Here is a 13,942-nt window from a genome sequence, read left to right on the forward strand (position 1 = left end):
AAAAAATAATTTTAAGATAACACTTCTGCTACATTATTTTATTGTTTGTATAGGAAACCACTATGAATATGTATTTTTATTCCTATGTATTTTCATCTTTATCATGTTTTGAGTAATGATAATTTAGATTTTTATAGATTATAATCTATTTTACATAGATTTTTATAGATCAAATTAAACTTTTAAATAGATTAAATGAAACCTAAAAAATAAAACCTATTATAGATAATGGACCAAACTCAATCCTTACATTTTTTACTTACATATTAACATATTTTATTTTTTAGATGTTTATTTTCTTATCATATCATAAATCCTATCAAATATATATTTTTAAAATCATTTTTTTGTCTCTCCGTAAACATAACAACATTGTGCACAATGTTCATTTAATATTTTTTCCAATCAAATGTTATCACTTATCATATTTATATTTTTCTACTCTTTAAATTAAATTTTAATATTTTTATAGTTAAAAATAAATTTTTATCACAATTTTAATTATTCATTATAAAATAAAAATATAATTTATTTATTTAAATATATTTTTGTTTATTATGAATTATTAAAATATTTATTTATTATCATTTTAAATTAAATAAAAACATTTAAATTATAAAAAATAAGTGAAGAATAATAGAAATGGTTATAAAAAGAAAAAGAGAATCTAGCAAATGAGAAAAAAAAGATAAAAAAAAAATATAGCATCAAGTTGAGTTGAACTAAAATACTTAAATTAAAAAATATTTTAAAATTATTAATAATAGAACAAAATATTTAAATTTGAAATAATACATAAAAAATACAAAGAATATGAAAAAAAAATTTAAGGTTGTTGGCTTGAGCTTATACAGTTGGGGGTATTTTTTTTTAAATGGCCTGGGATGCGACAGAGTATCGCTTTGGTTGATCTGGTTCTCGAATATCTATTTCAGTGTAAATACGAGAGGAGACAGGATGGCATTTGGAATTTCTTTTCTTGTCTGGGTCAGGGCAGATTATTGGCTTGTGGCACGATGGCCAATATGCTTTGTTGCACAATTGACCAAACAATCCTATGTATACTTTAGAGACATTTTGCAACGTATACACATGATGTATGTAGTTCTTGTACTCATGGTGAACACGCTTACAAGCAACAACATGAGAACAAGGCATATGCAATTTCTGGAATTTTTCACAGTCACACCACCTTTCATCCAACCTGACCATGAAATCTTCAGTGGGCTAAACCTCTCTCTCGAGCTTATTGTCTCCTAGACCAAGAACTGTGTGTCATGTTGATCAAACTCAAGAAAAATATGAGTGTTTGTCTTTCTCTGTGTGTCTTCAGTGACCTCGTTTAGTACTTGCATATAAACTTGACCAGATGCAAACATTGATGTGATTTTTTCCCTCTTTTGTTGAACAATGCATTACACCTTAGATATGTTGATTTTACTAGCACACTTATTGGAAGATTTCTTGATTTCTCGAGTACCAAATTAATCAATCCAATAAGATTAGTGGTCATGTGTCCTCATCGTCGGCCACCATCCCATGCAAGAGTCCATTTTTCATGCGGAATCTCACTGAACCAATTAATTGCCTGAAGACCATCTACTTCTTCCCTCAGAATGTTGTAGTATTGATTGAACATAGGTTCTATCCTTACATATGCTAAGTAGTTATAAACATACAATTTCAATATTGTGAACAATTCAAAATGAAGTGATATTTAGTATGAAGAAAAAAGTTTTTTGATGACATTATTGTTGAACTTCCTCATGTAATTTTTGTGCAATGTGTTGAATTTTGAACACATGCACAAAATTTTATGTCATTTATCCTCTATCACGTCTTAAGTATGCACTTTTTATTGACTCGCGCCTGTCTGAAATCAAACACAAACCATGTTGTGGGGTTTCATGCCTTTTTAAATTTTTGGAGGAAGAAGAGTCATGTTTTCGCTGTATCACTCTCGAAATAGCAAAGGCTTTATTTTTGCCATCTTTTGCAATTGTCACAAAAAGGGTCCCCTTGTGCTTATCGTACAACCATGTTCCATTGACCTGAGCCACGAGCTTGCAATATTGAAACACATCTATACACGATCTGAAACTCCAAAAAAGATGATGGAACATCATGAAACCCTTTACTTTTTGACCTCATTATGCTGTCATCGGCAGTGTTTCCTTCTCCACAACCATACCAGGAAGAAGTTGTTGCATAGCTTGCAACAATCTCAGTAAATCGTGGTATGATCTTTCCTAGTTGGCGTAGATGTTTTCAGTGGCCTTTTGCTTTGCCAACCATGGTTTACGGTACATGATGGTGTATCCTTCAGTGCTTTTGATGTGTGCTATCAATGCTGACACTAAAGTTGATGGATCATTTTCAATCAAGTTGTGGATGCTTTTACTGACGAGCAAATACGACAACTTTGTATGATCTTGTGAGATTGATGGATTTGAACATGTATGGGGTTCACACAGCTTTCTTATTTCCCGTTGCTTACTTGCAAGGATGTATGACGCCTTGCACCTCCAAGCACACCTATTATCATCACAAATGAAAATTAGCTTTGTTGGGTTTGATAGTTATGTCTTGTAGTTAGCCTCCTTGCTCACATGATACTTTTCCAAAGCATGTTGTACTTCTTGTTTTGTCAGAAGATACATCCCTTCAAAGAGAGTTCCCACTGAATGTTGGACTTCTCCGCGATCCAAACTACCGCTGTATTCAGAATCTTTAAAATTAAATTCTTCAATATTTTGCATGTGTGGTGGTATGTAGTATGGTGGTACGGTTGTTATTTGTGAAACAGACTCAGCTTCTTCCTCATGATCTTCCTCCTGGGGTTGATTGTTATTGATGAATTGGCTAGTGCACCAATGCGTCCCAAGCAGTAAAGTTAAAATGGAAGTCTGAGTATCGTATCCACAAAGACTTTGTTTGTACTTACGTAAATGAATATTTAATTTACACCTAATAGATAAGGAATTTAAAATAGAAGATAAAGAAAGATAAAAAATAAGACAAGGATTTAAATTAAAAGATGACAAAAAAAGATAAAAGATAAGATAAAGATTTAAATTAAAAGATGATCAAGATAAAAAAAAAATACAAGATAAAATAGATAAAAAAATTTAATGTGAAAGATAAGAAAAATAAAAGATAAAGATGATGATAAAAAGATGAATTTAGAAGATGAGAATGTTGGAAACTTAGCCTATCAGAACAACTATTTGATGTAATGTTAATGATTTTTCTCTATTTATAATTATTCCAATTTATACTTGCATCTGCTAGTATACTCTAACCTTGGTCCCCGCACGAAAAAGCCTAATTTATTATTCCAATTTACACTTGCATCTACTAGTATACTCTATTTATAATTATTCCAATTTCATAATGTATTACATCACTTTTATTAATTGGAGAAAGAAAAAATCATGATAAAATTCAATAGGCTTAATATTTTCGAAGATAATATATGTTTAATTGAAAAGACAATTAATCTTTTTACTCAATTATAATGTAATTATATTTAATATGATACTAAATATTTTTTAAAAATGATAAATTTATTTATTTACATATTTTTAAAATAATACTAAATACAAATAATACTAAGTACAAATTTAAAAATTTATAATTTAATTAAATACATGCATCACATGGGTATAGAATCTAGCATGTGTAAATAAACTTGACAAGCACACCCCTTGACCACACTCCCTCTTATTGTTCCATGTCAACTAAATTTTTAAACCTCTTGCTTGTTTATCAGTTCTCCATGAGGGTGCCCTTGCTTTCTTTTGTCGTCTATCATAATCTCACGCTGTGTTTTTTCTCATCACACAATAACAATTGTGAGCTCTATTTCAATACCATAAGATATAATTTAGAAGCCATCAACAACACAATGATTAGGGGCAATAAGATAATGCTGATTTTGTTAAGTGGCATAGAGTGATGCTTTTATGTGAATGGGTGTGAAAAAGATTAAATAACATTCAAGAAAAAGCCTTTGACGAGGATGTCGATAAAACTTCATAGGATTTTTTTCTCTAAAACTTTTGTTTATGCTAATTTATGAATCAAAACATTTATTTGAAATGTAAGAGTTGAGTTTTGATAAAGACTAGATGATTTGACTGATTTATTTTTTCCTTTCAGTGTTATAAATATGTATATATAAGATTAAATTTTAAAAATTAATAATCATTTGTTAATGTTAGATCACATTGAATCCAATCAATGACTACTGTAAAGTTAAAGTTTCAATCTGATGACTCAAAAATATTGAAATGAAAGTTACATACTTAAATTAGATCAATGACTGTTGTGAAGTTTAATTTTGATCCGACAAATCTCATAGATATGGATGGTCCAATATGTTATATATAGACAATCCAAAATACCCATTGTTTTGATGATAACAAAGATATAAATTATTGATGGACTAATGGTTTATGTGAAGTGAAATAGGACACACTTGCTATAAGCTTCTACAATAAAAATCCATATCCTTATGCTTTTATAAGTAACATCCAAAGGTAAACTATAACATGTTTTTATTTATAGTTTAATTCAATGTCCAACGCGTTGTTATAAAACAAGTGTCTATTTTTTTTTTGTGAAAACCAACACCCATGTATTGTATACTCTTACACTTTCGTATTGACATAACTAACTTAACATAAATGATTTATATTCTGTTAGTGAACGTCCACTCGATTGACTTGCACATGATATCCATCTTGAGGTTGATTCTCTCGCTAGAACATTCTATTATTTGAATTTTTCCTCTTGATGTATGGATTGACTTGCACATGATAACCTTTGGATTTCAAGTTATGTGCTCTTACAGACAAAAAAAAAAAAGAATTATCTACAAGAGCAACAATAGTACAAGTAGTGGAAGTAGAGAACGTGCCTAAGCAAAAAAACACTATACCTTTTGTCCCCTTTCTCTCTCTTTGGATGACATCAACTAGAATTTTTTTTGTCGACATTGGTCAAAGCTATTTTTTAGTTGATGTCTGCTAGGATGTTTTAGCTGACATCGACCACAACTATTTTTTAGTCGAAATCAAAAGTATTTATTTGACCGTTTTGGCAAACATCAACCAGGGTTTTTTGGCCAATGTGAGCTAATTTTTTTGGCTAACATCGACTAGGTTTTTTTTTGCTACACCATTCAGGGCTTTTTTAGCCAATGTAGGTTAGGAATTTTTAGCCTAACGTCAGTTAGGTTTTTTCTGCCGACATTGGCTCATGCCATTTTTTAGTAGACGTCAGCCAAAAAATCCTAGACGATGTTGGCCCAAAAACCTAAGCCAACGTCAACTAAAAAAATTCATGGTCAATGTCGTATAAAAACCCTTGTCAGTGTTGAAAAAATCCTTTGCCTACATCAGAAAAAAAATCCTAGTTGACATCGACTAAAAAATAACTCTATCCGATGTCAGCCAAAAAACCTTAGTCAGCATAAGCTGAAAAGCTAGCTGATGTCATCTAAAAAATTAGCTTTAATCAATGTTAGCCGAAAAAACCTTAGTCAACATTGGCTACAACATAGTCATTGCAGATGTTGTCCAAAACACCTTAGTTGATGTAAAAAAAAAAACCCTAGCAAGTGTTGGCTTAATAATAGCCCTAGTCGATGCAGATTGAAAAACCCCTAACTTACCTCAACAGAAAAACTCTATCTGAAATAGGCTAAAAAAACTCTAGTCAATGCCAATAGTGAAAATCATAGTCGATGTTGGCTAGAAAATAGCCATGGCCGATGTTGTAAAAAAACCCTAGCTGAAAAATTGTAGCCAATGTCAGCTAAAGAATAGCCCTGGCTAATGTCAACCAAAAAAACCCTAATCAACTTCGACTAAAAAATAACTCTAGTTGATGTCAATTATAAAAACCATAGCCAACATTAGCTAAAAAATAGTCCTAGTCGATGTCAATCGCAAAAATCCTAGCCAACGTCGGCTAAAAATAGTCATGGTGATGCCATCCAAAAACCCTAGTCGACGTCAAGAAAAATCCTAGCCAACTTTGACTGACAAACCTAGCTGATGTCGGCTAAAAAATAGTTTCTACTGATGTTCATTGAAAAACTCTAGTCAACGTTAGGAAAAAACCCTATCTGTCATCGACTAAAAAATAGTTCTAGTCGATATCAACCGAAAAAATCGCAGTCGACATAAGTCAAAAACCCCAAGTTGACATTGGCTACAAAAATCCTAGCCGACGTCGGTTGAAAAAACATTAGTCAATGTCAGCCAAAAAAACCCTAGTCGACGTCGACCAAAAAAATCTTAGCCAACATTGGCCAAAAAAACCCTTTTGGATGTAAACCAAAAAAACTTAATTGGTGTCGGCCAAAAAAAACCTTGGTCGATGTCATACAAAAAATCCTGACTGAAAAAACCTTGGTCGATGTCAGTGAAAAATAGCTTGTATCAATGTCAGACGTAAAAATGTTGGCCACCCCTAGTTGCGAGCATTGAGCGAGAGAGAGGGTGGCGAGTGAGAACATGACTGAGAGTGAGCGTCTCCCAAAAAAGAATTTCAATTTTTTTATTTTTTGAGAGAATTTGAAATCTCATGTGTTTAGTTAATAAAAATGATTTATAAAAATGCCAAAATTTTAATTCCCTGTCAAATATTCTATCCCAACAAGTTAGTTTACCATGAATGATTTTAAATTCGCTAAAAAAAGTGAATTCCCCTATTAAATTGGTCCATCTAAACATACTATTAAGTTTTATCTAACACATTATTCAACCCCCCTTCTAGTGTGATATTTATTATTTCAATTGGTATCAGAGTTTGACCTCTTGAGTTGAACTCTTGACAGAGCAGAGGAAGAAAGATGGAAAATGAAGGACATGCAATTAATAAGCCACCACTCTTCAAAGGAGTAAAATATGACTACTAGAAACAAAGAATGATCACATTCTTTGAGTCGTGTCATGTTGTCATGCTTGGCATGGTAGAAAACGACGACCACAGTCCATATGATGACAATCTCAATGAGCTCCCAAGGAGAAATGGATTGAGGAACAAAAGCAGATATTTTTGCTAAACTCCAAAGAAGAAACTCCATAATGTGTGTTTTATCTAAAGAATACACAAAGGGCCACAACTTTAAAAGTGTCAGATATGTGGGACACTTTTGCATAAATGTATGAGGGCTCCACTGAGGTAAAAAGAAATAAACTTAATCTCCTTACTCATAAGTATGCATTATTTTCTATGGAAGAAAATGAGGATGTACAAAGTATGTTTGGACACCATATTAATTATGACCATACTGATAAAAGCTTAAGAAGTTTATTTAGATAGTGGAGACCATGAGTGACTACACTGAGAGCCTCAAAGAACCTAGACAACTTTTTCTCTTAAGGAACTTGTTGGTATTCTTAAAGTTCATGAACTTGAACTCCAACAAGACAGTGAAGGCAAAAAAGGAAAGTCATTGGCATTAGTCATCTAGAAACACAAGGAAGTCAAATCATCCAAGGCATTAAAAGCTAAAGAATCCTGAGAAGAGAAAACTCAAGAAGAGGATTCAAAAGATGATGATGAGCTATCTCTCATCTCAAAGCAAATTTGTGTTATATGGATGAAAAAGGGTGGATCAAGGTGGAGAAACTTCAAAAAGAAGTCATTCAAAGACAAAAATAGAGTTAGTTGTCTGTTATGAATGTAAGAAGTTTAGACATTTCTAAGTCTAAATGTACCAACTTGGTATCTTGATATCATCTTGATTGATGACAGGGAGCTGAACAAATTAAATATTACAGAGTTTTAAATAAATAAAAAATAGTAAAGAATTTTGAATTTCATTGAACTACTTTGAACTAGATTAACACTGTCCACAAAACATATTGTCACAAAAAAATTGTTTTAAAAAATGAGTTGAGCCGAATTTTCTAACTTCTTTGCTTGGGAGATTAACAAACTACAAAATACAATGTCACACAACTATTATAAAAACTGAGTTGAGCTTAGATCTTTCTAACATCTATTAATTGGAGCATCATTCAACAAAATTAATAATACAGAAAATACTTCCAAATCATATCACTATATCAACTTTGAAATATAGTAAAATTAGAAACTATTATAAATATAAAAAGTAACCACGTGTGACAGATTTAGCCGCGGGAACATTTGTTGTTTTTCCTAATCAGTGAGCGTTGCGTAGTCCTCATAAGCAGTGGTCCTCATAAGCAATTGTTTGTGTTGGGTTGGGCATCAAGTCACCAAACTACAAAAATCGATACAACTCATATAAAGATTTAGACATGACAAAAATAATACGAACAAAATCTCACCTTAAAGTTTTCACTGTACAGGGCCAGCCAACCTATGCATTCTTAGCCAACTGAGTAACTTTGTGATAGGATGGACCTCTCTAGGTCCAAATAGGTGTAGATAACTTTGATATTATCCTTTCAATGTTTATTTTAATTTCCTAAAATATTATATGATGGTAAGTGTATGGTTGTCATTCAACAAGATTATTATTTAATGTAAGTTTTGCATCCTCTTAAGGTATCAATGAGTGAAATCTGAATTTTATCTTATTCTTTTAGCTTTTATTTGTAGCTTTAATGGTGTTTTCTTTAAGACCAATGATAGTGTAGAATTAGCACTCTAACAAATGATGCTTTCTTACAAATGATACTTTCATGAGCTTAATCTCCTTCATCAACCCAACAATCCAGTTTTCCATCATATCCCTATAACTTTTACCCTCAGTATCATGCACAACCCCAGGCCCAATTTCAACCATCGTCTCTTCATTTACAGCCCCCCACCATTGCAATTCAACCATTGCCCGAACCACTAACACTTGAGCCCCTTCCCTTCCCTTCAGCCTTTGCAGCAAGTCACAACCCTTTCCCCACCCAATTCCAACCCTCAATCCATTTTCCCCACACCCCATTGTCCAACAACCCCACCCTCACCGTCTCGTTTTTTTAAGAGAACTCAGAAACCCCCCTACCTCCATCACAGCATTATTCTGTAATCTCTACACAAGCCTTCATCACAATCTCCACCACCACCCAAAGAGTATTTTTCTGCTAATCTACTTTCTTGAAGTATATCAATATTGATGTATTCAGGTGGTCAATGTTTACAGAACATATCTCCTTCTTTTACAATTATATCTCTACACACAACATAAAACAAAATAACCCATCACATACCTCGTTTAGGGTCATCCTTACATAATAAATTTGCAAAAATATGCCCAGTATCATACTCACCGGTCACCACGCGTATATTGTTGGAATTGCATACTCACTAAAAATTTAATACAACTTTTTTGATAAAATTACAAATTTAATCCCTCATTTTGTCTTCAATTTCAGATTTTGTCCCAATAAAATTATTCACAAATTTTATCTTGTATTTAATAAAATCACGTAATATTAATTCTCAGATCATAATTAAACTTTGACCATTAGTAAGAAGCATGTCAAACAGTTCGCAATTTTTAACGTGTCATCCCACCCCAAACCCGAATGGTTGCTGCTTCAGCACACCCACCAAGCAAACACATAACAAAACCCAAAACCAAAACAACAAAACCACTCAGAAAAACCACCACCACCCTTGGAAAAAGAATCTGTGAAAGAGGTCCTTTCAGAGACCCCAATTTCCAAACCTCACCAAGTTCCAATTTTGAAGCCAGAAACGAAGACCCTTTTGCCTCTAATTCAAGACCCACCTCTGAATTTCGAAGCAAAGCCAAAGGCTCCTCCCATAGAAGTCTCCGAGGTTATTTCTCAGCTTTCAGAAACATGCAGCATCAGCGACAGCTTTGCCACCACCACAACCGCTACCACCACCACCACCGCTACAACCACCACTGTCACGGTTGCTGATAGGAGAGAAGAAGACGAAGCAACCAGCAAAATTCACAAGTGGGATTGATCTCCGTCTAGGAAGAGGCCCTACGCCCCCGGCAGCAACCTCGCCTGCGGGAGAGACCGAAGGCTAAAATCGCCGGCGATGCGCCCAGAGCCGTCGCCGGAGATAAAAAATGACGTCGCTGGAAATGAGGTGGAAAAGCAGAAGAATAGTGAGAGGGAGGAAGATTTTAGCCTTCGGGCAAAATTTAAAATGTTGACAACTGGGCAAAATTCATGAACTACATTTTAGGGTGTCTATATAACATTCCACGGGTTGCAGACCCATAAAAATATTTGTTAGCACTAGGTGTCTGAACCTATTCATTCACAGGCAAATGATTATATGATTGAATGTGAATTGAAGTCAATAATGTTTTAGTAAATATGCTGGAAAAGAATCATTCTGCTTCAAGGGCAGCAATTTCATATCTGACTTCTTCCATACGTTCATTTATGGCCATGACAGCATCCTGGACACCTCTAATAGCTTCTTTTAGAGCATTGTCATACTCAGCATCTGCTTCTGCTTCTTCAGTCCCAGAAGCTTCTGTAATCTCCTGAACATGAACACACTCATGCTCTGCTGGCTTTGTAAATTTGCAATTCTCATGGCTTACCAGACGTTCAGATGGGCGACCGGCTTTCTTTAACACCTGGATGGTGGCAGTCTGTAAAGTATAGTAATTGTCAGCAAAGACTATACATTTGAATGAATGACAATCATTTGGGTGGCAAGAAACAGACCAGTGCAATCTAAAGAATGAGTTCTAGTCATGAAGGCAATTAAGAATAAGTAGAATAACTAATTGATATATGTCATTATACAATTTGTGCAGAATTTTCAAATGGTAAACAACCACAAGTAACACCACCCAGGGGAGAGAGGGCAAAGAAAATATAATCATTCCATTCAACAAAATTATCAATTCTTATCTTATAGGCTAAGGCTGTTGCATTATTTTTATGTATCTAGTGAGAAAGTCATTTTTATGAGTGAAAGGAGTAAATATGGGTCATACAACAGTAACTTAAAAAAGTCATGAGACGTTTTAAAAAACTCATGATGTTCGTGTTTTAATCTTAACTATTCATGAAAAGATTTAACAGTCAATATTTATTTCTCTCGTGCTCATAAACAAGACTCTCTCACTAGATATATCTCTTAGATATAAATATACACACATGTATATATGTATGTATGAATCTAATGTGTGATGCATGGAATCAGTTGCACATAGAACACTTACTAGATGGAGTTGGATTATGAGCAACTTAAGAAACTTTAAGCCATTCTTATAAACAACTAAATATTGACTAGCCATTTCAGGGTTAAATTCTTTCTGTTTCTATTATTTTGGTTTTTGGTAAAACTAGTAGGCTTTTAAATATACATGTAGTACCATGTTCCTGGTGGCCACCACAGTAAAATAGGCTTGAAGAGGTGTTTTCTGAATTTGAACCATGACAGGTTTTAGTTATTAAGTTGGAGAAAGTAACCTAGTCCAGCCAAGAGTGTGTACTGAGTGCATAAACTTCAGTTTTGACTTTTTTTTCTTCTGAAATAGGTAGTTTGAAACTTACATTTGGTATGCCCCCCAAAAGAAAAAGAAAACAATCCTACATTTAGGTGTATACCTGGATGAACTATTCCAACAAGATCAATTTATTATATCACTACTTTTACTGAATTAAACAGGATTTATCCACTTAACCTTAGTGAAACACTTCAATAAATTATAACAATAGAAGAACAGCTAGATATACAATCGACAAAGTATCCTCACTTGATATCCAGATAACACACATAGAACAAATTCAAAACATATTTTGTAGCATGTTTCAGTGGAAATGTCTGATAAGCAATGCCACCAAGAGCAAAGATATAAAAAGCAAAGTACAAGAAGAAAGATTCATAAAAACAATAAAAGGATTATTATGTTTCATGCATCGCTACAAACATTGAAATCTGTTTCACTAGAAGAACTATTCTATTCATAAACTAAACCAGACACATACTAGTTGCAGTTTCAGCTTTTCCTGATCTTGAACAGCTCTAAGGAGCTGTGCTAGATCGACTCGGCAGTAATCAGGGCTTGTAAAGAGTGACTCCATTTCAAGGACCTATGCTAAATCAGAAAAAGGAAAAACAAAAAAAATAAAAGTTAAACAAAGGCAGTATATGAAACAAAACCCCATATTTTTAAGTTCAAAAAATTGATAATGTTGGGATCATGTGTCAAACTTTTTTTGAGCAATCATTAAACTCTATCGTGATTTCACTGCAGAGCTGCTTGTAAGCCAATTCCCCTCCAGAAGCCATGTAGTCAGAAAACCCACTGCCAAGTTAGATATATCGAACCAAATTGTAAAACTCCAATGTAATCAATGTTAGGAAACACTAAAATCACAAATTCCAATGTATTAAACAATTCCTGGAATAGCAACATTGACATCCTGAACTTCGGATTTTCATGATAGCAAATGGCCCATATGTACTCCTTTTAATATATCCACCTCAAAGCTAAAATAAAATTAGTCTCCACAGTTTAATTTTCATGCCGAGTCAGTGTAAAGAATTTTACAATATCAACCAATTAGAAATCATTTCAGATGACTTTTAAAGTAATTATAACAAAAATCAACAACTCTACTGTACATTTCAATGTATGATGCATTCTAATTAAATTCTTAGTTTCGTAGAGGAAAAGTAAATTAAAAAAAAAAAAAAGAATACATAAGATTTGGGAATTATACTGATATTTCTGAACTTCAATTACATAGTATGCAATCCTTTTCTATTAGAAAATAAACAAAAAATAAAATAAAATAAAAAACCATTCTTTCGGTCGATTTCCTTGGATCAATCTCATTCAAACAGTTCTTTTTTCCCTGAAGCTCAAATATGAACCCTAAAATATTGCTATCCCTAAGTAATCTTTTGATTCAAATACACTCGAAGATAAGAGATGCGATCATAACGAGAAGAAAATGATTTTGCATATATTTTGGCGGAATCCAAGCAAAGCCTTGTAAGTAATTATTATTAACCATTTGAGCTTGGAATATGCTTCGGCCCTGCGTTGCTGAATTTGGAGGAAACCGCGAAGCAAAAGAAGGACTTTGGCTGGATCAACCTCCATCGACATCGTCTCCTTTATCGAAACCTTCTTCTCGAAATCAAAATATTCTTCTTCCATCGCTCGCTCGCTCGCTGCGACGTTTCCTTACTCATCTCGTTTTCTTCCTTATAGCGACACTTTTATACAAACTACTGTCGTTTTACTCTCTTCCTGTCTTTTATTTTTAAATAAAATACGTTTTTAATCTTTCAATTAAAAGTTTATTGGTCTTGATCTTAAACTTTAACCATTTTCTGGCGGTTGAAATCTCCCGAAATGTTTTTTTTTTCAAAACCAGGGTTGACTAGATTTTCAATGCGGAATTAAGGATACAAAAATTAGATTTCAATCAACACACAAATTTTGTTTTTTTTTAGTTATAAAAGAAAATAAAAATAAAAAACCAAATATTATTATGAATATGAAGAATCTATCTTATTTTAAATTCTTCAATTGGGTATTTGTATTTGCATGCATCAGAAATTTTCTTTGTTCTCACTTTCATGCCTTACGCCTTAGAGCACAAGAAATAGTTGATTAAATTAGTTATTTAGTTCCTATCATTTTATTTTATAGTTTTTATATTTTTAGTTTTTATAATTTATAAGTGATTTTTAGTTTTTATAATTTATATTTTAATTTTCCTGTAATCTAAACATATTTTTTTAGTTCATATATTTTAATTTTCATTTTGTAATTTGAAAATTATAAAGATTAAAAAAAATAAAAATTATAAAATTATAAAGACTAAAATAATTACTTTTAAAATTATGAGGATTAAAAAAAATTAAAATATAAATTATAGGAATTAAAAAAACTACTTTTAAACTATAAAGACTAAAAAAGTAAAAATCATAAAACTATAAAAAATCAAATAAATAATTTAACTTATTTTGTTCTAAATTA

At 32.6% G+C, this 13,942-nt stretch overlaps 1 protein-coding gene across 2 annotated transcripts; it reads right to left on the reverse strand.

The window, feature by feature from the left end:
* Nucleotides 1-9,434: 9,434 nt before the first annotated feature.
* On the reverse strand, nucleotides 9,435-13,182 carry LOC114409450. 2 transcript variants are annotated; one of them, XM_028372914.1, is made up of 5 exons: nucleotides 12,966-13,182; nucleotides 12,160-12,253; nucleotides 11,934-12,038; nucleotides 10,363-10,585; nucleotides 9,435-10,057 (listed from the first exon to the last, which is right to left on the reverse strand). In XM_028372914.1, the coding sequence occupies exons 1-5, from the start codon at nucleotides 13,112-13,114 to the stop codon at nucleotides 9,960-9,962; spliced, it is 669 nt and encodes a 222-aa protein (XP_028228715.1). In that variant the 5' UTR covers nucleotides 13,115-13,182; the 3' UTR covers nucleotides 9,435-9,959. The 2 variants fall into 2 exon arrangements, with proteins under 2 accessions (XP_028228715.1, XP_028228716.1); XM_028372915.1 differs by lacking the exon at nucleotides 9,435-10,057 and having other exon boundaries at nucleotides 10,112-10,585; nucleotides 12,966-13,179.
* Between the last annotated feature and the right edge of the window lie 760 nt (nucleotides 13,183-13,942).

The sequence above is a fragment of the Glycine soja genome, chromosome 4 (genome assembly GCF_004193775.1).
Source record: "Glycine soja cultivar W05 chromosome 4, ASM419377v2, whole genome shotgun sequence".
Taxonomy (NCBI): Eukaryota; Viridiplantae; Streptophyta; class Magnoliopsida; order Fabales; family Fabaceae; genus Glycine; species Glycine soja.